We start from the raw sequence: 23,995 nt of genomic DNA on the forward strand, positions 1-23,995 counted from the left end.
TGGAAGTTCTGAGCCCAATTGTGGTTGTAAGTCAAGGGCTACCGGTTGTATTAGCAATAAATATAACATTTGCTTCCTCCCCTTCTGGACATGCAGTGAACTGCACCTATTGAACAGTTCATTGGATTATAAATAGCAGCTCTTTTCTCTTTAATTCCTATAAACACCGTAGATACACAACAAATAATTTGGAAAAGTTCTTTGGGTCTCCTCTGAGTATATTACTTTATTCTTCCTTAAAACACAAATATATTTGTTCAGGCTTCCGGAAAGAAAGGAAGATTCCAATGCAGAAATACCTTTTTTCAGGCATAGGCAGGAGAAAAAAAAACTCTTTAAGTACACAGTGAACAATTATATTAACTTCCCTAATTAAGTTGTTTAAGTATAATTTAGTAGGAACTAAATGGCATTTAGTCTACGTGCCTGTCTGCCTGCTTCTCTGTCTTCCTGTTGAAATTTAGCTTTGGCACATCATTCAAAGGCCAGGTGCAGCCCTCAGCTGGAGATGTTGCACTCCTCTGCTTTAATGCTGCTTAATATTCATCAACAGTGAAGACATCAGGGCAGGATTTGACAGCAGGAATGCAGGATCGGCTTCAGTGCAGAAAACCTAGGTTATCACCTTTTGAAATGAGTGAAATAAAACATAGACGACTACCCAAAAAGCCCCTTCGTTCTGTTTTATGTTAAAAGATAGCTTAACTTGGATTAAACTCAAATTATAAGCCGTAATTCAACAATTTGTTGTTGTTGTTAGTTGCGAAGTCGTGTCCGACCCATCGCAACCCTATGGACAATGTTCCTCCAGGCCTTTCTGTCCTCTACCATCTTCTGGAGTTCATTTAAGCTCACGCCTACTGCTTCAGTGACTCCATCCAGCCACCTCATTCTCTGTCGTCCCCTTCTCTTGCCCTCAACCTTTCCCAGCATGAGGCTCTTCTCCAGTGAGTCCTTCCTTCTCATTAGGTGGCCAAAGTATTTGAGTTTTAGCTTCAGGATCTGGCCTTCTAAAGAGCAGTCAGGGTTGATCTCCTCTAGGACTGACCGGTTTGATCGCCTTGCAGTCCAAGGAACTCGCAGGAGTCTTCTCCAGCACCATAGTTCAAAGGCTTCAATTCTTTGGCGCTCAGCCTTTTTTATGGTCCAGCTTTCACTGCCATACATTGCAACTGGGAAGACCATAGCCTTGACTATACGCACTTTTGTTGACAGGGTGATGTCTCTGCTTTTTAGTGTGCTGTCTAGATTTGCCATGGCTTTCCTCCCAAGGAGCAAGCATCTTTTAATTTCTTGGCTACAGTCCCCATCTGCAGTGATCTTGGAAATTCAACAATTAATTGTGTGTAAATGAATTTACCATAAGGGTACACTTTTTCTTTACCCTGAAATGTCCAAGCTGCTCTGGGGATGTTTCGCCTTTACCCTTCTTGTTTGTTTCACCAGCTAGAAAAATGAGTGGGATTTTGCTCATAATTTGCAAATGGACTTGAAACCATATTTTCTGTTTGTTCAAGCCGGCCTAGCCTGATGGGGATTGGTGGGGGTTTTTTTATTTTTTTTTATTTTTGGTGTTTTAATTTTAACTTGGTGTTTTAGAATTCTATTCCAATTGTTTTAACTTGGGCAATCATTTAATCTCTTTTTAATGTTTGTATTTAGTATTTTATTCTGCCCTGTGAACTGCCCTGAGTCCTCAGGGAGAAGGGCGGTATACAAATATTATTAAATTAAATTAAATTAAATATTTTTACATTCTGGTTTGTGGCCAATCTTTAACTGGAGTTCTGGTATTAAAACCTAATTGTAAATGATTTCGCAGAAAGAGAAAGATACCCAGAAGTAGCTCATATAGGTAAGCATATGGATTTGCTTTTTAATGGGCATCATTGTGTGAGCTATTTAGAACTGAGGTTTCTTTATACAATTTCAAAATTATTATGGATAAAATGAAGAAATAAGGACATGCTTCTGTACTCTTCAAAGGGGACACACATAATTTTGATTGGACTAGACACTGTTAACCTAATTCTGAGAGCTTTGATTTTAATTGATTATTAATTCCTTACAAATCAGGTTGCTTTCAATTACAGTTTAAACTTTAAACAGTATTTTGAAAGGTAGGGCTGTTTTCACTTACTTATTATCATGGAAGCAAATATAGTTTATTTTTATTTTTTAATCCCATTTATATCCCGCCCTTCTCCGAAGACTCAGGGCGGCTTACAATTTAAGCACAAATCAATGTGCTTAGCAATAGCCTTCATTCTATGTATATGCCTGCTTATTAGGGCTTTCGCCCCCCAAAGCGGCATTATTACAAAGTCAGATTATTGCCCCCAACAATCTGGGTCCTCAAATATAGTTGTTGCTGTTCATTTCTATTTTAGAAGTAATCAACTATATATGACTTTTTTCCTGTACTGTCATTAAAATAAGTAAATAAACTAACTGAACTGTTTTTTGTTTTGTTTCTGGTCACAAGTATATCAAAGAGCAAATATCCCGTTCCTCCAGAGCCTCAACAACATTTAATTTGTTGTTTTCTTGAATAACTGGAATGCAAACAGGAATTCAAGCAGAAAAATAAACAGCTAGAAAACCACAATAAAATACTTCTCATTTAAGATGGTGCACTAAATTTAGATGCTGGCAAAATGCACTGTACTTTATTTACTGAAACTCTTTCTTCTCTTGCTTAGTGACCTTTCTGCTTTGTGAATCGTTTCCCACATCAAATTCTCATGCTTTGGGTACATCAGATGGAAAATCTTGACACAGATATCCAAGTACCATATTTAGATACAGAACATGAATTAGAAATTAGTTTTCTATCTATGTACTGGAAATCTTTCCTTTCTCGAATAGTAAATAGCTAGTAGCAACAATATTCATGTTTGGTTCCTATGAGATGATGAGGAGAAAAGTTTAATAAGTTGATAAGTTAATGTAATTAAGAGCTAAAGGAACTTCTTTCTCTCCCCTTTTTAATATGCTTTATTAAGGTACTCTTTGAATACATATAGTCTTTCTAGCCTTCCACATCCATTTTTTGCTGACATTAGGGAACAAGACTAAATTTTTTGTATTGGTGGATATGATGGTAGGTTCCAGTTTGTGAACATAGTTTAGGATCCAAAACCTAAACGGTTCCTAGCACTACTTATCCAAATTCCTATTGGTTCATGACTACTATCCTCAAACCTTTCCCCTAAGCTCTTTTATACAAATCCATCACTTAGCACACGTGGCTTGCCGTGACTATGCCCAGGTAGGTCCGATCCTCAAATTTCTGCCTGAATAGACACATGCTAAATAAAAAAAGAGTTTCAAACTATTCATCACTGATGCTTCCCATAAATAAAACTTGGGGGAAAAAAAACCATCTCATCCAAGAATAGTTTAAATAATCTCCCTCCAGAACCTAGTCTTATTTCTGCATTAAGATATTTTGTAAGCTGATTGTCCAAACTTCAGCTGCTGAGAGTGTGTGAGTTCAAACTGACTTTGCCTTGTGTTAAACCGTTGTTGGGTGACTTAGAAGGCATTAATATAGAGAAAGGAAAACAGAAACTGGTGGTAGATTGGAAATACTCCTACTGAAGGGTGGGAGCAAGCGAAAAAGTGCAAGCTATGTGTAATAGACTTTTCCCCCCAAAAGAAGAATGCATCCTTTGTGAGCTTTATTTACATCAAGTAGGCCTTTTGAGCCTTGAATCATGAACTTATTGAAGAAGGACATGTGGAAGGGAAACAAGTTCCTAAATAGCTCTTGTTTATTGCATAATGTAGCACTTAATCTTTCCAGATATAGCTTGCTTAGGATGACAATCTGAGATGGGAGTGAGGGTTGGGGGGGGGATATTTGTTTATCTTTTATACTTTATCATTTCATCTCAAACTGGTAACTTTTTTTCCCCATGAAGAGTTCTAGAGTAGGACATTTCCATATTTGGAAATGACATTGCCCGAATTATTCTCTTTTCTCCCTTACATTTCATTCCATGGCCAGCTTGCAAGAGAAGCTTCGAAATTATCTTACGACCACAATTGAGCGAGACAGGTGTTAAGTGAATTTTGCCCCATTTTATGACCTTTCTTGCTATGGCTGTTAAGTGAATCTGACTTCCTCATTGACTTTGCGTGTCAGAAGGTTGCAAAAAGGGATCACAGGACATTGCAACCACTGTAAATATGAGTCACTTGCCAAATAGATGAATTTTGATCATGTGACCATGGGGATGCTGTAATGGCTGTAGGCTGAAAAATTATCATAAGTCACTTTTTACAGTGCCGTTGTAACTTTGAACAGTCACTAAATGAACTGTTGTAAGTTGAGGACTAGCTATCTGCTCCATCTTTGCTAGCATTTCACTTCAGCAGGGGAGAGCTGGATTTCCTTGCTTAAAGTTTAGTTTTTCATCATATAGTAGCTCTCTACCTATTAAAGGTAGATGTTCTGGTGGTATAATGGTGGAGGCTGGTAGATGGATGTTGTTTTAAATAGACAGCTGAAAGATTCTGCAACTTTTCTGGTCTCCATGTATTTAAAATAAATTCCCCAAAGCATTTCCTTGCAAGAGAAACCTCTGATTTTTTTTCTCATTCCTGGGGTACCAAATTTCTCCTGGTGCTATTCTTTTCCATCTCAGGGAATAGGAATATGTGATTAAAAAAAATAGCACAGTCCTGTTATAAAAAAATCACACTAAGAAATCTGGAATGCTGTAATGTGTAGATAATAGTATTTCAAGATGACATCTGGCTACAGTTTATCTATTTATGTTGTATTTTGGACTTAAAAGTTTTTTTTTAAACTACATATCTTATTTTATAGTTTGGAAAACAGCCAATAAAGGATATATTCACAGATCTTCGAGATGGGAGGAAACTCTTAGATCTTTTAGAAGGGCTAACAGGGAAGCCCCTGGTAAGTGGTAATTGCCATTATTATCATCCTCATCTTGAAAAGATAATTTAAAGTACTATGCCGTTGTTTATTTACAATATCAGAACCAGTATTCTGGATTTGGGAATTTTGGGAGTTGAAGTCCCCACATCTTAAAGTTAGCAAGGTCGAATAACAGTGGTCTATATTGCCCAGTGACAATTAGCTTAACCAATTTTAGTATCCTCAGTGGGAAGCAAAATGAAATGTCAAGGTTTTAAAACTCCTATTTCTTGGACTGTTGGAAATAAAAGTCTACTCACACTGAATTTAGTTAATTAACAAGAGGATTGATATACATGGTTTCTAAATTCTGTTTCTACACCAGCTTTTAATTTTTAAACACAATTGTAAAATGTGCTTTGCTAAACTCATGCTTTAAGAGAGAAAAAGAATGCACATAACTAAAGTTTGCTACAGTGTAATGCTTTTTGTACAGTATTGCTCTTTAAATATTTTGACATATGTTGCCAAAATAATGCATATTGCAGGGTGTTGCAGTCTTATTACTTGGATAAAGGAAAGGTATATATGCATTCAGTTCAATTAGAGTAAATATTCCAAAATCTGCATCATTGTTTTAACTCTGCTTTTCCTGAAAAGTTAATTGTAACATTTATTATTATTATTTGCATATTGTTTTCTTTTTTCTTTTTTTGCAAGCTAAAAGAACGTGGAACTACTAGAGTCCATGCTTTGAATAATGTCAACAAAGTACTCCAGGTTTTACATCAGAACAATGTAAGTTTGTAAACTGCTCAGTTTTCTTGAAATGTGAGAGGAAAAGATAATTGTAAAATTGTTTTCTGAAAACTCTGTCTTTGAGGAAGGGTATGTGGACTAAAATTCGTACAATTTAACATGCCTCCTTTCAACTTTCCTAGTTTGTGCTTTGAAGGTAACAAAAATGTGCTATATGGCATGATTGTTGCTTTAAGAAGGGAACTTGTATTTCTTGTTCTTGGAAATCCTAAGGGGCTATAGATGGAAATATTTATTTTGTGTGGCTGAGCCAAATTATAATTTTATTTGTATAGACCTCAGTCTGTTCTCAGGTGCATTAGGCTCATAGAAATGATGTTGATTCATTGGCTTGTAAGAAGTAATTACCCTATTAAATATCGCCTACATGCACAAAACCATGTAGGTGGCCACATTTTGAGCCAACTGAAGCTTCTGAATGCTTTTCAAAGGTTGCCCCATATAGAGCTCATTGCCATAGTCAAGACTGGGGGTGACTAGAGCATAGGTAACTCATAGGTAACTTTGAGTAAGGATTGTTCCAGGAAAGAGTGTAACATACTCACAACCTGGAGTTATGCAAAAGCCCTGCTGATCACAACTGCCAGTCGCTTATATTCTATTCATTAATTATGCCTTTATATTACACACTTTCATCTTCCTGCTGGTGTAATTTTTTTAAACAGAAAATCAGTTCCTTTGAATTGATCGTCATACTGTCAGTATATTAAAATCAGAACATTATATAGTAATTAGCTACTTCATTTTGGATAAATTGAATTATTCACTTACAATTAAATCAGTAAGTTACACAGCTGATTCCAGAAATGTGAGAAACTATGGTGAGAGTTCTAGTAGAGTAACAGTTGATAGGCCATCGGTTTCCTTTTACCCACTTTCTACTAATTCCTTTAAAGTATGCTTGCCTTTGATTAAGAAGACATTTTCATTGTTTGGCAATGTTTCCAGGTGGATCTGGTGAACATAGGAGGGACAGACATTGTTGATGGAAATCACAAGCTGACACTTGGATTGTTGTGGAGTATAATTTTGCACTGGCAGGTGAGCAGATCTGATGCTTTTTCTCAGCCCGTGTGAATAATGTGAATCATTATTTTGCAGTAGAATGCACTGATTGTGTATTAGCTGGAGATGCTATAGAACTTTCATAGCAACTGACCAACCAGTCTTGAAATTCTGGGTACTCTAAGCCAGTGTTTCTCAACCTTGGCCCTTTTAAGATGTCTGGACTTCAACTCTCAGAATTCTGTGGAGTTGAAGTCCACACATCTTAAAGGGGCCAAGGTTGAGAAACACTGCTCTAAGCAACGATTTGAAACATAGTGTGAAACTTCTTATAGAGTTTTCAGCTCCATCCCTTACATACCTGTGTGCTGCATTGCCAATCCTGTGCTAAAGTGGCAGAATTCACATTGCAATATCAGGATGCACATTTTGTTATTCGATCCCCCTCTTGCCGGTGCACTCTATCCAAGATGTCACGTATAAAGACCTTTGTGTCCTGTGCTAATCTATGGGTTTTGGTTTGAAATGAGTATGAAACTCACATTTTTTGGGGCTTCCTTTTCCATCTTCGTTGTCTGCTGTGTTCAGAACAGTGATTTCCATTCTATGTTCTGTAACTACAGATGATCTATATGGATATTACAGGTGGTTTGTGAAGGGGTAGTGAGATCATGTAATAATAATGTAACATATGGTGTCTCATATGTAACGTAATGTTTATAAAGTAGAACTTATTAAAACTTGAGGTAAAGTTAAGAATTTGCATGCTAGATTTTGAATTAATAATTTGAATAAATCAGAATTTCCTCCATTTAGACAACATAAGAAATGCTTGTTTGCCTCTTTGTTTAAATGACATGGGAAGCTACTGCTTTAGGTTTCTTTACTTGACATATGGAAGAGGTCAGGGAGGATACATTTTTATGTAAGTCTGAAATGAGGGCTGGAAATATCATTGGAACCAGATGTTATGTGTATGATAAAGATGGGATCTATTTAAAGTGATTTCTATAGGTTACCACTGAATCCATTAGAGCAGGGCTTTTCAACCTTTTCACCGATTGTACCACTTTTAGAATATGGCAGTATTCGAGTACCACCTAGTAAGGTGTCAAAAACCTGATGACCAAAAAAGAAAAAACTGTTCAAAGTTGCAATTGCACTGAAATGACTTATGACCATTTTTCACACTTACGACCATTGCAGCATGCCCAGGGTCATGTGAGTCATGTGGTTTATATTTGGATGCTTGGCAACTGATTCATATTTATGATAGTCACAGTGTCCCAGGGTCATGTGATCCCCTTTTGCAACCTTTTGACAAATCAATGGCAGGGCTAAGTGCCAAGTGCTAAGGCGGGACTTTCTTCCCTCCTTCCCTCCCTCCTTCCCTGCCTCCCACTTTCTCATTCCCATCTCCTTCTGAAGGAAGAATTTGAAACACCCCCCCCCCATATTTTCCCTCTTTCATATATTCACCAAATAAGGAAAAGCCTCCAGAGACAGAAAAGACAAGCCGCTGAGGGAACTAGCTTAAAAAGGTGCATTCCCCTTTAAGAATTAGCTAAGAAAGAAAGTTGTTAAGGAGCTGGCAGCCAGCTCTTAAGGAAGAAAAAAAATGTAGTAAGTACTGGCTGCCAGCTAAGGCAGCCTCCCCAAATGGCTCCATTCATAAGTAAAGGAATGCTATAGGCAAAATCCATTCAGGAGAAAAATACTTCAAAATCCCTTGCAGCAAAACTTACAGCTAACAGTAGTAGAGCAATAGAAGCTAACATGATACATCAGCCATCAGCCAAATAGAAATCACCAAACACTCCTTAAGAACACAAAGCCCACATTGCACAAATTGAGAACTTCAAATTCACAAAAGTACATAAGAATCCTTCCACTCTCCCTCCCCCTCCCTCCCTCCCTCCGTGCCTCACCTCCAGCCAATCTGCCTTTCTTCCTTGCTGCCTTTCTTCATTCCTCGTGGAGGGCAACCCCTTCCCCTCTGCATTTCTTGCCTGTTTGTTGCTGCCAGCACAGATGGCTACCACAAAAGTTGTAGATCGGCTCACGGCCAGCCTGTTTGATCTCATCTCCTCTTCCACCACCCTCCTCTTTCTTTCCCTTCAGTGCAGCTAGAACTGACTCCACCTCCTCCCAAGGTGTGTCTTTTTCTCTCTCTCCCTCTTGCGCCCAAACTGCCTCCTTTTATAGCCTCTTCTGTCTCTGCCCCCCTCCTCCTCCTTTCTCATCCGGATGAGCCAGAAGTGAGCCTGGGGCCTTTGCCTTGCCCCAGCCTTTCTGCAGCTCTGGAGGACTCTCACAGAAAGTCCTGCGCTGTGCTGGCTCATTCTCTCCCCCACTACACTTGGCTGGGCAGGGCCATGTACTACCTGCCACGTGCTAATGTATCACAGGTGGTATGCATACCATCGGTTGAAAAGCTCTGCATTAAAGAATCTCTATCTAAAATTTAGGTATATTGGACAGAACAGAAATTTTTGGTTTGTTAAATCCATGTTACATTTCTAATTTTGGTTTGTAAGTCAATTTATGTAAGTCAATATATGTAAGTCAACTGTTAAAGAAGGAACCTCAGCTATTTGTCAGTTCAAGATTGGTTTATACTAGGGGGTAGAAAATGTTTTAAATTTGAAACATGCTGTTTTCAGTTCAGTAAACCAGTTCTGATCTTATTGGAAGCATTTTCATGTTGTTTCAAAGTATTCTGAAAATATTTATGTTATGGATGGAATGTCTCTGAACACTTCTAGTGAGCTCAAAACAACTTGTAAACTCAGAATAGGATGCTTCAAGGTTGATTTGTTTGTACGTGAAACAATTTGCCCGCCTCCAAATTCTACTGCTTTTTCAGTTGATGGCATCCTAAACACTTTTAATGAAATATAAAAATTCACCTGTATTTTAATTATAAGAAACCATTTCTCATCAGATTATGTTCTGGGCTTCCTTGTAGAAATTTCCAAGAAAGCTATTCAATGTGGTTCCATGGCTAATGGAAGACATTGATGCGTAAGTTTGGGAACCAGGGTAGAATTTTCTTAATGTACAAACCTCGTTAAGGGATACAAAGAACTTAGATTAAGGAATAAGACAGACGAATTAGTATATGGAGTAATTAGATAAGAATGTTTTGAGTCTTCATTTGCTGTGGTACGGCATAATTTAATATCTATTTCTAATATTTAACACTTTGCAGTGTTGTTTGAATACTAAGATTGAGACAATGTTTTTTGAGTCCTTCTAATTCTGTTTTATTGACCTTGGGCGCTTCTTTTTAGGTTAAAGATGTAATGAAAGGTATAATGTCAGAATTACAGCAAACCAATAGTGAAAAGATCCTGTTGAGCTGGGTGCGGCAGTCCACAAAGTCATATAATGAAGTTAATGTTTTGAATTTCACCACCAGCTGGACAAATGGACTTGCCTTCAATGCATTGATCCACAGGCATAAGTAGGTGACTGCTTGCCAGTATCTGTAATATTTTCATACTGGAGGGGAAAGGGTATTTTGCTTCAGATTGGACAATTTTAACAAAACAAAACAGTTTCTAGGGATGATAGAAAGAAAGCTGCCAGTGTAGCATTTTGTTACAGAGCTGTAGTTTACAATAAATAAAGCTTGGAATGATTTTAAAGCCACTTGGCACAGGTTAAGTAGAAAGAAAGCAGAGCATGTTTTAATAGAGTGGTTTCTAATTTGTGTGAGAAGGCAATAAAAGTACTTTTTGTGGGATTTTTTTTAAAGAAAAAACATGGAAAACATGAAGTACAAATACCTGTTTTTCTAGTTTTACGTGGAAGGATATAATAAACATTTTCCCTTGAAAATCTGATAATGTAATGATGTGCAAATTAAAGTCCTACATCAGTTATTTGCATAAACAAAATTATTCTTTTTGAAGGTATATGGATTCATAGGCCTCATTCCTTGTAAATGTAATCTGGACTAGGCATCGTTGAAACCAGTTGAACAGCTCTGATATTATTCTTAGTGGTTGAAACATGTTCCGTTTCATACGCAGCATGCAGTACGTGGGTTCTAATAAGAACAGGAACAGCTACATATTACATATTATACATAACATGTACTTCAGCCCATGTTTAGCTATTCAGTGCCATTATTTCAGTGTTTATGAAAACATAGGCACTATTGAATATTACAGCGCCTTGCATTATTGCCCCCCCCAATCTCTTAATTCCATGTTTTTATATTAAGAGTGAAGAGAAAAAAAATACATCTAGGAAAGTCTGCTCTGTTGGAAGGAGCTTTCTTATTAAAGTATGGGGCCTAAATTTTCCAGGGAATGGTTATGTAGTTTCCCATTGTTTTTCTTTCCACAAAATATCAGAAACTGTATGGAATTTGATGTCTCCATAAGCTATTTACTTGTGTGTATTGTTATATGCAATGCATACAAGTGTTTTGTTTATAGTGTGAATGTTTTTTTAAATTCACTTAATTTTTTTAGACCTGAGCTCTTCAGCTGGGATAAAGTCATCAAAATGGCTCCACACGAAAGATTAGAACATGCCTTCAACATAGCTAAAAATTGCTTGGGAATAGAAAAATTGCTGGATCCTGAAGGTACAATTATGATAATATAACTGCTATATAATTCCTTTCTACTAGAAGTAGAGAATATCATAGATGAAAGGGGGCAGTGTTGCTCTAGATAAGAATTTAGGGACCCTTCACCCGTAGGGTTATGCAGCTGTGCAGCACAACTGTGTGATTTTAAGAACACTTACAAGATTATACAACTGAATTTCAATAGCAGAGTGACTTATTCTTGCTCAGTTTTAATGATTTTTGAGTGGTTAGTTAAGTAACATCAGGACGAAATTAACTCCTAGTGACTTCATGGACACATAGTCCTCATATTGACTAGTCCTCTGCATTTGTAAACTATAAATGAGAAAAATAGCATTTTGTTTCACAAAATGAAGCAAAATAGTCACATTCATGTTTTATCCCTTAATCTCTCTTAAAACACCAACCACTTAGTGACAAGCAGATTGGAAACTATAGTGATATGCCACACTGCTAGCCAAATTATTTGGGGTCGTCAGTGGTCAAAAAAGTTTAAAAATAGATGAAATTTGGCCCAGGTCCAAGCCATGAAATAGGTTTGTCTGTCCATGTTGTAGGTGTTTAAACATTAATAGATAGTTGGCATATCCCACAGTTACATATGTTGTGCTTTTTAAAAATTGATTTAAATCCATCTGCTAGCATAGTTATGATGGTAAAAACACGAGAATAGAGAAGTGAGGGTTCTCAGTGGTTCATGTTTCATACTTGCTTTGCTGAATTATTATATTTTTGTGTGGGAAGAACTAATCTGAGGATATGGAATTGAAGATAACGAGTGTAGTTTTATGGCTTTGTTATAACTATAGCCTGGAAATCTTGCACAGCTATCAAATAAGTATCCCATTTATATGCTCTGTTTTCAGATGTTGCTGTACAGCTTCCTGATAAGAAATCCATGATCATGTATTTGACATCTCTATTTGAGGTCCTTCCGCAGCAAGTTACTTTGGAAGATATTCGAGAAGTAGAGACTCTTCCAAGGAAATATAAAAAGGAATGTGAAGAAGATATACAGGTGGGTGCATATTGATCACTCTATTTTTTTTCTTTCACAGCACTATATTTAATTAGTTTTAAAAATACATGCCTGAAAACAAAATTTTCTAGGACAGCTTACCAATATGTAGAATCATGACTGAACACAGAAAAATATAAAGAGTGGGTAAAATATATACAGAATGTCCCAGCTTCTGCCAACCTAGCAGTTCGAAAGCACGTAAAAATGCAAGTAGAAAAATAGGGACCACTACGATGGGAAGGTAACAGCATTCCGTGCGCCTTTGGTGTCTAGTCATGCCGGCCACATGACCACGGAGACGTCCTCGGACAAGCGCTGGCTCTTCGGCTTTGAAACGGAGATGAGCACCGGCCCCTAGAGTTGGAAACGACTAGCACGCATGTGCGGGGGAACCTTTACCTTTACCTTTAATATTCTGTATGTCCATAAATTAATATTCCCTCACAGAGATCTCCTGTACTGGTGTTTCTCAACCATGGCAGCTATAAAACATATGGACTTCAATTCCCAGAATAGGTGGGAATTCTAGGAGTTGAAGTCCACACATCTTAAAGTTGCCAAGGTTCAGAAACCCTACCCCATATAATTACATCCATACTGCTATTGGAGTCAGTAAGATTCTGAAATGAAATTACACTGGTAAACATGCAGGGCCTCCCCTCCTTCATTGAAGGGGTACATTGTTTTCTTCTTGTCTTTGTTCATCATTAAGTTAACATAATGTCATATGCGGATTTTCTCTTTTTCTTTTTCCTCTCTTCCAATGAGAATATATTCTTTCTTCCTCTTGATAGTCCCTTTCTCTTTTTGAAAATTGCTTACTCTCTCAGTTCTTCCTTCTACTGCACATTCATGGCCTGTCTTCAGTTCTTCCCCCCCCCTCTTGGTCACCTATGCATGTTTATCATATTACAGCCTTTGACCCTTTATCCATTCTTCCCCTTTATCTCTTCTAGGGCTGAGCAGACCTTTGGATTCTAAGCCACAAAAATGCTTTGGAGCAGGCAGAATGTCCACAAAACATCTGTCACCAGTTGCTCGTATCCGTCTTTTCTTGAGACGGTCCCTTTTTTGTTGTTGTTACTTTAAAGAGTTTGAGAGCATGCTGTCCCCTTTGAGTTCCAAAGCACCTTTTTGTTTCGAATCACTGCATGGCCCTAATCACTTCATTTTTCATTTTCATATTCTGAAGTATATTCCATCCTTGGTTTTTCTACTTCTTAGATCTTAAAAACAGATTCTGATTGTCTTTTCAGAATTTTCATTTTACAGAGCTTCTCCGATTTGTTTCTCAGTGATATTTTTGCAGCAGATCTACAAGTATTCATTTTCTCTATATATTGTTTGGACATTTATTGTATAATATACTTGATTAGTAATTTCTCAGTTCTTAGCATTATGGTGCTGCTTTGTATGTTTTCCTCAGCGACATCATCCTTAAATATTCCTTTACCTATTTGCTAGTCGTTCAATAGGCCATACAAGATGACTTAGCTGGAGTCTCCATGAACACCAGCATGGCTGTTTACATTAAACCTCTTCAGATCTTCCCCACCTTGATGTCTTGCAGATATTTTGGTTTGCATCTCCCAAAGTATACAAAGTATTTATCTCAGTATGGGAACAAGATTATGCTAGGTGGTTCCACCCCAGTGTTGCATATTTTGCAATCCCCCCCACCCAGTTTTTGTAGTATTTCTTGTTTGTGGATAGATATCAGCTGGTACAGTACATGGTGTGTAGTCAGTATTGAACAAACAATCATGTTTGAGAAGGTACTTGGCATAAAGCTTTTACAGGTTTAGTATTAAGCCCTCATCTTATATAGCAAATCAATGACTTCCTGTATGTATTTAATTTTCTCCCTCCCTCTTTTGTTGGTCTTCGTTATTCCCCTCTACCTCATTTCATTTCTTCAAAATGTTTTTTTTCTTCCCCCTTCTCAGCTTTTTCAGCATCACTTTGTCATACTGCAGTAAAGTTGCTGTTTATCTTTTCCCTCTCAATTTTATAGTATATTTTTATTCCACCCTAAATGTTTATTTTATTTTATTGTGACTTTCTTTGAATTGTCACAGTAATTGGGTCATCTTCATTCTCTCAGACTGCTTTTCTGTGCCTGAAATGTGGCTACTTGTAATCTTCTCTTTGTGGCAGTGATTTGTGCCATTCTTTTCACTAACTTCTTTTCTCCCTTTTTAAGAAAAAGAAATTTGCATTTAACTTTCCATCACCAAAATCTTCTACAGTTGAATGTATTGAAATTTTGCTAGCTGTTTCCTGTATGTAATAGGCATGGGCCATTTGAGGACACTCCAGTAAGCCTTCAAACATATGTTTTGCAATTTCCAAAATCTACTTTGCCATTGCATAGCTAAAATTAGAACCAAATTTTTGTGAAGTGATTTTATGACTGTTTCCTATTATAAATATAGAAATAAAAGGCGTCAAGTCTTTGATTGGCTTAGTGCAGTGTTTCTCAATTTCAGCAATTTTTAAGATGTGTGGACTTCAATTTCTAGAAGTCTTCAGACTGAGGTTGAAGACTTCACATCTTAAAACTTTTTCAGACAGAGAAACATAGCTTAGTGCATATTAAACCTTCCCTCCTTAGAAAAAAGTGGTAACAATGCCTATTTACCTATATATTATAATGAGATGATCAGTTTATAATACATAATAAGGAGTCTGATATCTTTTTATTGCAAATAAGAAACTTTGTATGATAAAGATTTTTTTCCTGGCATTTTGCTGTGGTGTTTACAGTACAGTGCAGCCATATATTTTCTTTAAAAAAAGTGCTCTGGAAATTATATAACAATACACACACAGAGAGAATAAAATGTTGATGCACACAAATGCACTGAATTATTTTTTTATATTTTGTTTTGAGAAGTTGCTAGAGTTAGAAATGAAGCCAGTTAGCTTTTGCATTTGATGTTCTGATTCATTTTAAAAGGAGCTAATCAGATTCTTGCCATTCTATGACTTAAACATATACTTTTAAAAATTTGAAAAGGCAAGGCAGAATGAAATGCCCAAGGCTTTTTCATAATTATTAAGGAGTAAACAGAAGATGAAATTATTCTGATTTATAAAAGGTAAAGGTAAAGGTTCCCCCGCAAATGTGTGCTAGTCGTTTCCAACTCTAGGGGCTGGTGCTCATCTCCGTTTCAAAGAGAGCCAGCGCTTGTCCGAAGATGTCTCCGTGGTCATGTGGCCGGCATGACTAGACGCCAAAGGCGCACGGAACGCTGTTATCTTCCCACCGTAGTGGTCCCTATTTTTCTACTTGCATTTTTTACTTGCTTTCGAACTGCTAGGTGGGCAGAAGCTGGGACGAATAACAGGCGCTCACTCTGTTACGCGGCACTCGGGATTTGACCCGCCAAACTGCTGACCTTCTGATCGACAAGCTCAGCATCTTAACCCACTGAGCCACCACGTCCCTCTTTATAATAAAGTTCAAAAAGCTTTGGGGGTCTAAAAAACTCCATTATTTTTAAAGCATTAATTTTGAGATTGTAAGTGGGCAAACAAGGCCTATTTAATCACAGTACATAGTAATGCTGGGTATTTTGTAAATAACAAACACAAATTAATGACATTCTTGGAAGTTTATTTATGATTTACTTTTTTACTAATGACCAACAAATTATAAAGTTTCTACTGCCACATGCTAACATCTTGCTTTTTGTTAGACAAGTTGAAGAACATTCAGTGCGTGTACTATTTAAAGTGTTTGAAATATCTGAAGGGATTTTTGCCAGGCACCTGTCAGAGATCCTAACAGATAGCAGGTTTGTGGTTACATACCATGCTTAGGCATCCGGAAACTTGACTTATGATAGACATTCATACTTGAAATAGATACGGTATGTTTTACAGATGAAGTCTCTTTATAAGTGTAGTACTTATAAAACATATTGAGCTATGATATCAATTTTCAGTGTGAGCTACACGGAACATTGCTGTTATAAGTGACTCTTAAATATTTTTTCTCTCCAGTAGTTTTAGAACACTGAGTTGCATTTGTTTTGAAATTTATATAGGCAGGGTTGAATTTAAAATTAAGAATTTCTCCATGGATCTGTAAGGGCAGCTCCCACCTCTGTCCCTTTGAGCATTTAAAAATAGTTTCTTAGACTGAAGTAGGAAATGATCTATCCAGATAAAGCTGTGTCTTTATTACTTTTTTATATTTATGTGTGACTTTTTCCTTTTCTGTTGACTCCATGTGAATTCTTTTGCCAATTCTGTTTCTTTTAAAAAAATAGAGCATGACTTGTCTTTTGATAAATTTACTCCACTAGCTATTACTTTAACAGAAGTTGAGTTTCCCCTGGACTTGGCTAGTAATTTCACTATATATATAAAACAGGTGCCAATATAAGTAACATTAGAAATGGAGTCCAACGTATTTCTCTATTTGGCTCCACATGTCTTACTTTTACCTGAATATTGGTATATAATATCATACAATACTTTTAGGACTGACCCTGACAAACTCACTTCACAGTTGAAGGTTTATTTCTTGAATCTGTCCTTTTATAGTGTAAATATATAGTCTATTCTGCAATAATATAAGAAGTGCTTATATGGAAGGAATATGATTAGAACCCTGAAAATGAAACTAAAGTTCCCGAAACAATTTTATTCCCTAGCGGCCAATGATTGTGAATTCTCATAAATAGAATGTATCATTTTTTTGGTGCTAAACACCTTGCTTTTGGGGGATGTTCAGATGTACAGAATTAGGATGGACATGTTTGGGGTCTGGAAATTCTAAAACATATGGACATGAATGCATGAGTTAACTTTTTCTTTATTTATTATATGGCCATTTATCTTGTAACTTTAGCAACTTTGGGCACCTAACAAGGCTAGAAAGTTTTTTTTTTAAAAAAACCAACTGGAAATAGGAACAATAGATATGTATACTGTCAGCAAAGGACGATAACAATCATAACTATATGTCACGCCCCCCTCCCCCAAGAGGCAACTGGACTTTCTTTGTTTTTCTTTAAAGATGCTTCTTGAAGCTCAGTTCTGAATTGAAGAAGCTTCTTGAATGAGAAGCGAAATGTCTTCAAGGAAAAAACAAAGAAAGTCCAGTTGCCTCTTGAAAAAAAGCACCTTTGGAATAACCATGACCTGGGTGACTGAGAATCTCCATAGACAGTCATAACAATAGTACCCATCTATTTGGTTTCTAGTTAATTATGCTGAGCTTCTGAGATTCCCCCCTCCCCCACCAAACAGGCTGTTTTGCATGTGATTACTGCTTGTATCATGGTCCCATAAGAACATCCTATTACAAAAAACATGCTTTTTCCCCAAGAAGATACAAACAGCACGATGCTTTAATCTTATCATCAAAGTGCTTTTGTATTTTGTACTCTTACTGTTACAGCAAGTTGTTCCTATATGGAGGAACATCTGTGTTGGAAAATAATTTTGTGAAAAGAGGCCTTCAGTTTGGTTTTTCTACTTGCAGGGTGCAACGTCTGAAGATGATTGTGCAGATCTAAAAGCAGAAGCATCCAGCACCTTGACTGAAGTGGATATGGATTTGGACAGCTACCAGATAGCTCTGGAGGAAGTTCTCACTTGGCTGCTCTCTGCAGAAGATATCTTCCAAGAGCAGGAAGTCATATCTGATAATGTTGAGGAAGTCAAGGAACAATTTACTGCACATGAAGTAGGTGGCTGGGGATGATGGGGAATTAGATGTGATTTTTTTTATTAAGTCAGCAATTAAGTCCCCTTAATATTTTATTTTGTAATGTTTGCAAGGGTATACAAGTATAGAGACGGGAAAAAACAAGTCTTGGCCACTTAAATATTAAGAAATTTGTCACCACATAAGCTTCTGTGGATTTTATTTATTTATTATTTATTTATTTAATTAGTTTTATATACCGCCTTATTCCCGAAGGACTCAGGGCGGTTTACAGGGCCAAGTTTAAAAAACAATATAAAAGTTAAAATAGAAATAGAATTAAAATAAATTAAATTAATTACTAGCCCAACAAATTAAAACAAAGTTTAAAACTTAAAACCCTCAGTCCAGGCCAGATAGATCAAAGAGCCAAGTTTTCAGGTCCCGACGAAACGAACGAAGGTCGGGGGCGGTCCGGAGTTCCACAGGTAAGTCATTACATAGGGCAGGCGCGCCCACAGAGAAAGCCCTCCCTCTGGGGATCACCCGCTGGCACTCCCTGACCAGCGGCACCCTAAGGAGGCCCTCCCTATGGGAGTGCACAGGACGATGGGAAGTTGATGCTGGCAGCAGGTGCTCCCTAAGATAATCCGGGCCCATGCCATTTTACTACAATAGAATAGATGACAGGAACCCGAGAGCCATGAAAACTTTTAAGATAATATATTTCTTAATTTTTAAGGTGCCCCAAGTCCTGCTTTTCATTCATGTGGGAGATGGAGCTGACTGAAATAAGCTCTGTGTTACTGTTATTGCTGTTACTAGTATGAAAAAAGAGGTTGCCTGTAGAAATTTGTCCTTATCCATGTTAAAATTCATGCAGTTTTAGTCGAGATACTTTAAATTATAATATAACTGACAGTCTGTTATCTTGATTTGTATTTGTGTATTTTGCTGTTGCAGTTTTAAGATAAAAAACGTTGAAATGGGGAACTACTTTATATACCTGTAAATCTATTTGCTGCTTTAATATTCACGAGAAACTGAGATGCTTGTTCTAGTATTTTAATCAAAAAGCAGTATCATTAAAAGGCACATTATTGTGGTGTATTTATTAAAAACTGAGTGTTTGTTTTTATCCTTGGTAATATATATCGTACAGTTGTTACTGTGAACTGGCAATCTTTTTTTTAAGTCTTCCATTTATTTCTTTGGAAACTTCAGCTCTCATTCATTAATTCTTAAAAATGGCTGGTCTCTGAAGAATGGTTACTATAAGAGGCTGGCTAATATAGTTTCCACTTGATGGTCTTTCTATTCCATGGATGATGAATTAGATTCTAATTAAGGTCTCAGAAACGTTTCCCTTCACCCATCCAGAAAATGCTACAAAGAAACTTGGGGATCGTTTGGATTAAATTTTCCTTTGTGTAGTTGCTCATCTTAAATTGCATCCAACCGTCTGCTTAGAGCTGACTGTAGTTTCCTAACAACAAAGGATTCAAGAAGGTATCTAGAGTTACTTCATGTAATGAGGCTACTTACTTTTTTACCTTTTAATACCTGCTGGGCATAAGAATATGTCAGACCAGTACTTGCTTGCTTTTTATCAAGTAGGAGTCATACATTTGACTGAGGAATGAAAATTATTTATTTGTTTACCCACCATGGTCTTAGTCTGAATCAGAGTAGTCTTCTCTTCCGAAATGAAAGGGAACTACGGTAATTGAAATTAGGACCATCATGGAGCCAAATGGTTAAGGCTACCTCTGTCCATGCTATAATACCAATCTGAATGAAGTCATTCTCTGCCTGGATGCTAAGTTACTGTGGGCTATGGATCTTTGAGAATTGCTGATTATTGTATAATGTTGCAAATTACATTTATGCTTGCAATTATCTGGCAGTCAGTGCATTAGTTGAAGCAATGTTTGCTTTAGGTCACATTAGTCTGAACTTTTTATAGGAATTTATGATGGAGCTGACAGCACATCAGAGCAGCGTGGGTAGTGTGCTTCAGGCTGGTAATCAACTGATAGCCCAGGGCAATATTTCAGTAGAGGAAGAAAATGAAATCCAGGAACAAATGAACTTGTTGAATTCTAGATGGGAGTGCCTCAGAGTGGAGAGTATGGACCGTCAATCCTAGTAAGTGGCATGATTCATGCATGGATTATATACATCGTTTAGTTTTCCAGTTGCAATGTAATATATTAAGCTGTGTTCTCAGTGTTTAAGGCAAAACATTTTTTTTAACGTTAATATTTTTGAAGAGCCATCTGAACTATCTTTGCAAAAGGAAAGTAAATAATGAGTTGGATCTGTTTGAAATTGGGGTGTTTCAATTTGTCTGTCTTTCCACATGCATACATGAGTACATACATACATACGTGGGGCCTTAAAAACTTATTTTGATTCCTAAATTGAATATTTTGCTAACATTAAAAGCAGAACCAGATGCTCATGAAAATAAACAAAGATCTATTGTATCAGTCAATCATCCCTGCCAATAATTCTGTTGACTAAATCTCACAGTAAATTTCAATCATGAATCTGTCAAGCTGAAGTCTGATGTCCAAGGCAATTTGGCTAAAACATTATTTAGCAATAATTGTATGTTGATAGCACAGATCTTTAGCATGCAACAACAACATCCACCCACCCCCAAATGATTGAGTTTCTGGTCTAGATTTAACATTTCCCATAAATTAGCAAATATATCTTAACCTGCAGGTCAGATAAAGATTTGAGGTAACAAAAAGCAGTACTGTATAACACATAAGATGGTTTAAGCATATGAGCCAAGCCACATGATCATGCTATAGAGGAGAGGACAAAGCAAAAAGCATGTGAGCTAAACTAAGCCACAACATCATGATATGGGGAATGGAAGAGAGCATAAAAAAGCTACGCTTTATAGATTACAATTAGATCATTTTGTCTGGAAGGGGAATTCAGTTCCATTTCTGATTAAAAATCCAAAAGTATCCTAAGAGACTTTTTTTTGAAAGGAACTTTTTTTTAATTAAGATAGTTCCTAATGCCAGAGGAAAGATTACAATTCAAGACAAGTTAATAAATCCTAATTTTAAGTAGTTGTTTACATAATTAGTTGATTAGTTGATAATTTCATTTATTTACCATACAGTATCATTTGAAATTGGGAAAGTGAACATTATTTTTGAAAAACAGGAGTTTCTTTTCCCCCCTTCGCACCAGGGATCCCTCAACAACCTTGTAGAATAGGTTTCAGAGAGGCTCTATTCTCCAGATAGAATTTGCTTTTATCCATAGATTTGTAATATGTTAACCATATTTTTTGTTAATTATATATTTGTACCATCTTACTTTACAGCGATTCAGGTTTACTGAGATCTCAGTCTCATTGATTGTGTTTGTGATATAACACAGACAAAAGGCTTATTCAGCACGCTTACTAATTTATTCCACAGAAAGCTAGGATTACCAAGTTGCCTGTTTATGTTATGATTACACTTAAGCAGAACATGTGAAATCAGGGCTCTTTGGATGAATTATTCCTTTTTTTTTAACTTGGGCAGCCTCCATGATGCACTGATGGAGCTACAGAAGAATCAGTTGCAGCAACTGTCTGACTGGTTGACTCTTACAGAAGAACGCATTCGAAAGATGGAATCTCAGCGCTTAGTTGAAGACTTGGAGACCTTTCAACATCAGATGGATGAACATAAAGTATTTTTATCCCTTCCTATAATAAAAACAATAGGGGGAAACCTTCTAACACTTTAATTTCTTGGTTGTAACTAAATGAGAATTGTTATATTTTAAAATAAGTCCTGGATTCCCTTATGCTATGATATCATGCTGTGGTTAATGGGATTCAGCAGCATTACTTGCTTGGAAGTAAGAAATCTTGTTTCTTGATTTCCTTGAAAATGAATGGCACAATGGATATAGACATCTAATTACTTGTATACAATAGGCAAAAGAATTATATATTGTAACACTGGAATCAATCCTTTCAGGAGCTCCAAAAAGAAATTGAAGCGGAACAGGTTAAAGTCAATTCATTGACTCACATGGTGGTCATTGTTGATGAAAATAGTGGTGAAAGTGCTACAGCTCTATTGGAGAATCAATTGCAAGTGAGTGGATGTTATTATTATTTTTTATTATTTTGTGGTATCCCATACTGATTGTTCTGAATGGAGTCATGAAGGTGAATGCTTTCAAAAAACGTTTGATGTATTTATTGGTTAGATTTATATCCTGCCTTTCTAGGAGCTAAGAGTGGCTTACATGGAGAGCATCTTCATTTTTATTGTTACAATAGCAACCTGCTTGAATTTTAGAGTGAGTAGCCTGATGTCAGCCAGTGAATGTTCATGACTGGGGATAGATTTGAATCTGGATCTCTCTGGATCAACATTTATTTGTCATCTTAGTGCAGGGCTGTCAAACTCGCAACGTCACGTGACATGTCGCGACGTATCACGTCTTTTTTTCCATTGCCGGCAATGGGTTGGGCGCAGTTTTGGCATGACGCATCCGGCCCGTGGGCCAGCAGTTTGAAACCCCTGTCTTAGTGTCACAAAACCTAATAAGTAGTAAAAATAATGTTGTAGCAGTTATGTAGTCAATTAATTATGGTGATGGTTTCTACTCTCCCAGTTGTTTCTACCTGGTCTAGCAGGAGGGGCATGCTCCAGGTGATGTTGGCTAAGGAGTGTTGGTTGGTGGGGCCTTTTCTGCCAGCCAAAAGGAAGAGGGCCTTTTCTGTCAGCTGCTTGCCTGTGGGACACCATGCCACCTGAGGATAAGTTAGCCCTGATCCTGTGGTCTTTCATAAAGCCCTTAAAAAGTGGGGCCCTGGAAGTATGAGAGAGTCCGTTCCTTGGCTTTGTCAAAGATTATTTTTGATGCTCAGCCATGTGTTTTATTTTATTTGTATTTCATTGTTTTTCTACCTATTTTATTGTAAGCTGCAGAGTCCCATGTGAGATAGGTAGCTATATAAAATAAATATTAATTCTTGAAGAAATGTAGGATTTCTTATGCAGATATGGATAAGATGGATTTAACCATGTGTACCTGATTAAATAGAACTTGTATTTTCATAATACCCAAAACAGTCCACAGCAGTAAAAAACATGTGTGTTTAAGAAAAATAGATGAGTTCAAATTTTGTGACTAATTTTCTATCAGATCTCAATTCTGATATACAACAATACATCTATGAGTTGCACAGCGTGAACTATTCAGGATTTTTAAAAATTCTAGTTATCCAAGATGTTTAGATGTTCATTTAAATATAGGCTGGATATTTACTTGTGAAAATTTTTAAAAAATATGAATGAATGTATATACGTATATAGAGTGGTGTTTAGAATGTCAGTCAAATTAAACATTGTTTATCTTGAAAGTGAATGATGTGATGCATCAAACGTGGTTGCAAAGTTTCCAAAAGTTGGTCAACATTGAACAAAAAAAATAAAAAAAGAATTACTGTAGCACTGGGAAGATATCCAGATTAGAATGGGAAAAGATGATTGGCACATTCAGGAACACTTGAGTAGCAGCTGTCAGCAATTATTTCAAGAAATTACATCTTTTTGCAGGATTGTATATGCAGTGTGATCTGAGACAAAGCAAGTAGGTTCAGGGAGATGCTGACAGGTGTGTGCTGAATATCCTTCAGAAACCCTTCAAAGTTGCACAGCTCAGTTTTCCTATATTTAAATCCTGTTGAGACTAAATAAATGCCGATGAATCTAGATTCTATCCAGTAGCTTAGACTGATTATTAGAATCTTCTAAACCTAGCAATCCACTTAAATGGCAGTTTTATTTCTTAGATTTGATCTTAATTGAGAGGCCATTCCCTAGTTGGCATTTTTGGATAAAAAATAATACAAAATGCTAAGTAGTTATGATTCTATCAATTTGGATTTTCTGTCTGCTTTAAGAGGAAAATATATAACATTAGGCTTTTTTTGTGTGTGTGTTATTTTTA

At 36.7% G+C, this 23,995-nt stretch overlaps 1 protein-coding gene across 3 annotated transcripts in view; it reads left to right on the forward strand.

Annotated features, from left to right (window-relative positions):
• Nucleotides 1-23,995, forward strand: part of UTRN (utrophin) — a 386,201-nt gene that overhangs the window by 62,313 nt on the left and 299,893 nt on the right. For all 3 annotated transcript variants that reach the window (XM_083373856.1, XM_083373857.1, XM_083373858.1), the window contains 10 exons: nucleotides 4,838-4,930; nucleotides 5,612-5,689; nucleotides 6,659-6,751; nucleotides 10,009-10,181; nucleotides 11,200-11,315; nucleotides 12,188-12,339; nucleotides 17,840-18,043; nucleotides 19,971-20,152; nucleotides 21,565-21,715; nucleotides 22,009-22,128. In XM_083373856.1, coding sequence (XP_083229982.1) covers nucleotides 4,838-4,930; nucleotides 5,612-5,689; nucleotides 6,659-6,751; nucleotides 10,009-10,181; nucleotides 11,200-11,315; nucleotides 12,188-12,339; nucleotides 17,840-18,043; nucleotides 19,971-20,152; nucleotides 21,565-21,715; nucleotides 22,009-22,128 — 1,362 coding nt within the window. The remainder of the gene's footprint in view (nucleotides 1-4,837; nucleotides 4,931-5,611; nucleotides 5,690-6,658; nucleotides 6,752-10,008; nucleotides 10,182-11,199; nucleotides 11,316-12,187; nucleotides 12,340-17,839; nucleotides 18,044-19,970; nucleotides 20,153-21,564; nucleotides 21,716-22,008; nucleotides 22,129-23,995) is intronic.

The sequence above is a fragment of the Vipera ursinii genome (genome assembly GCF_947247035.1).
Source record: "Vipera ursinii genome assembly, chromosome: 1".
Taxonomy (NCBI): Eukaryota; Metazoa; Chordata; class Lepidosauria; order Squamata; family Viperidae; genus Vipera; species Vipera ursinii.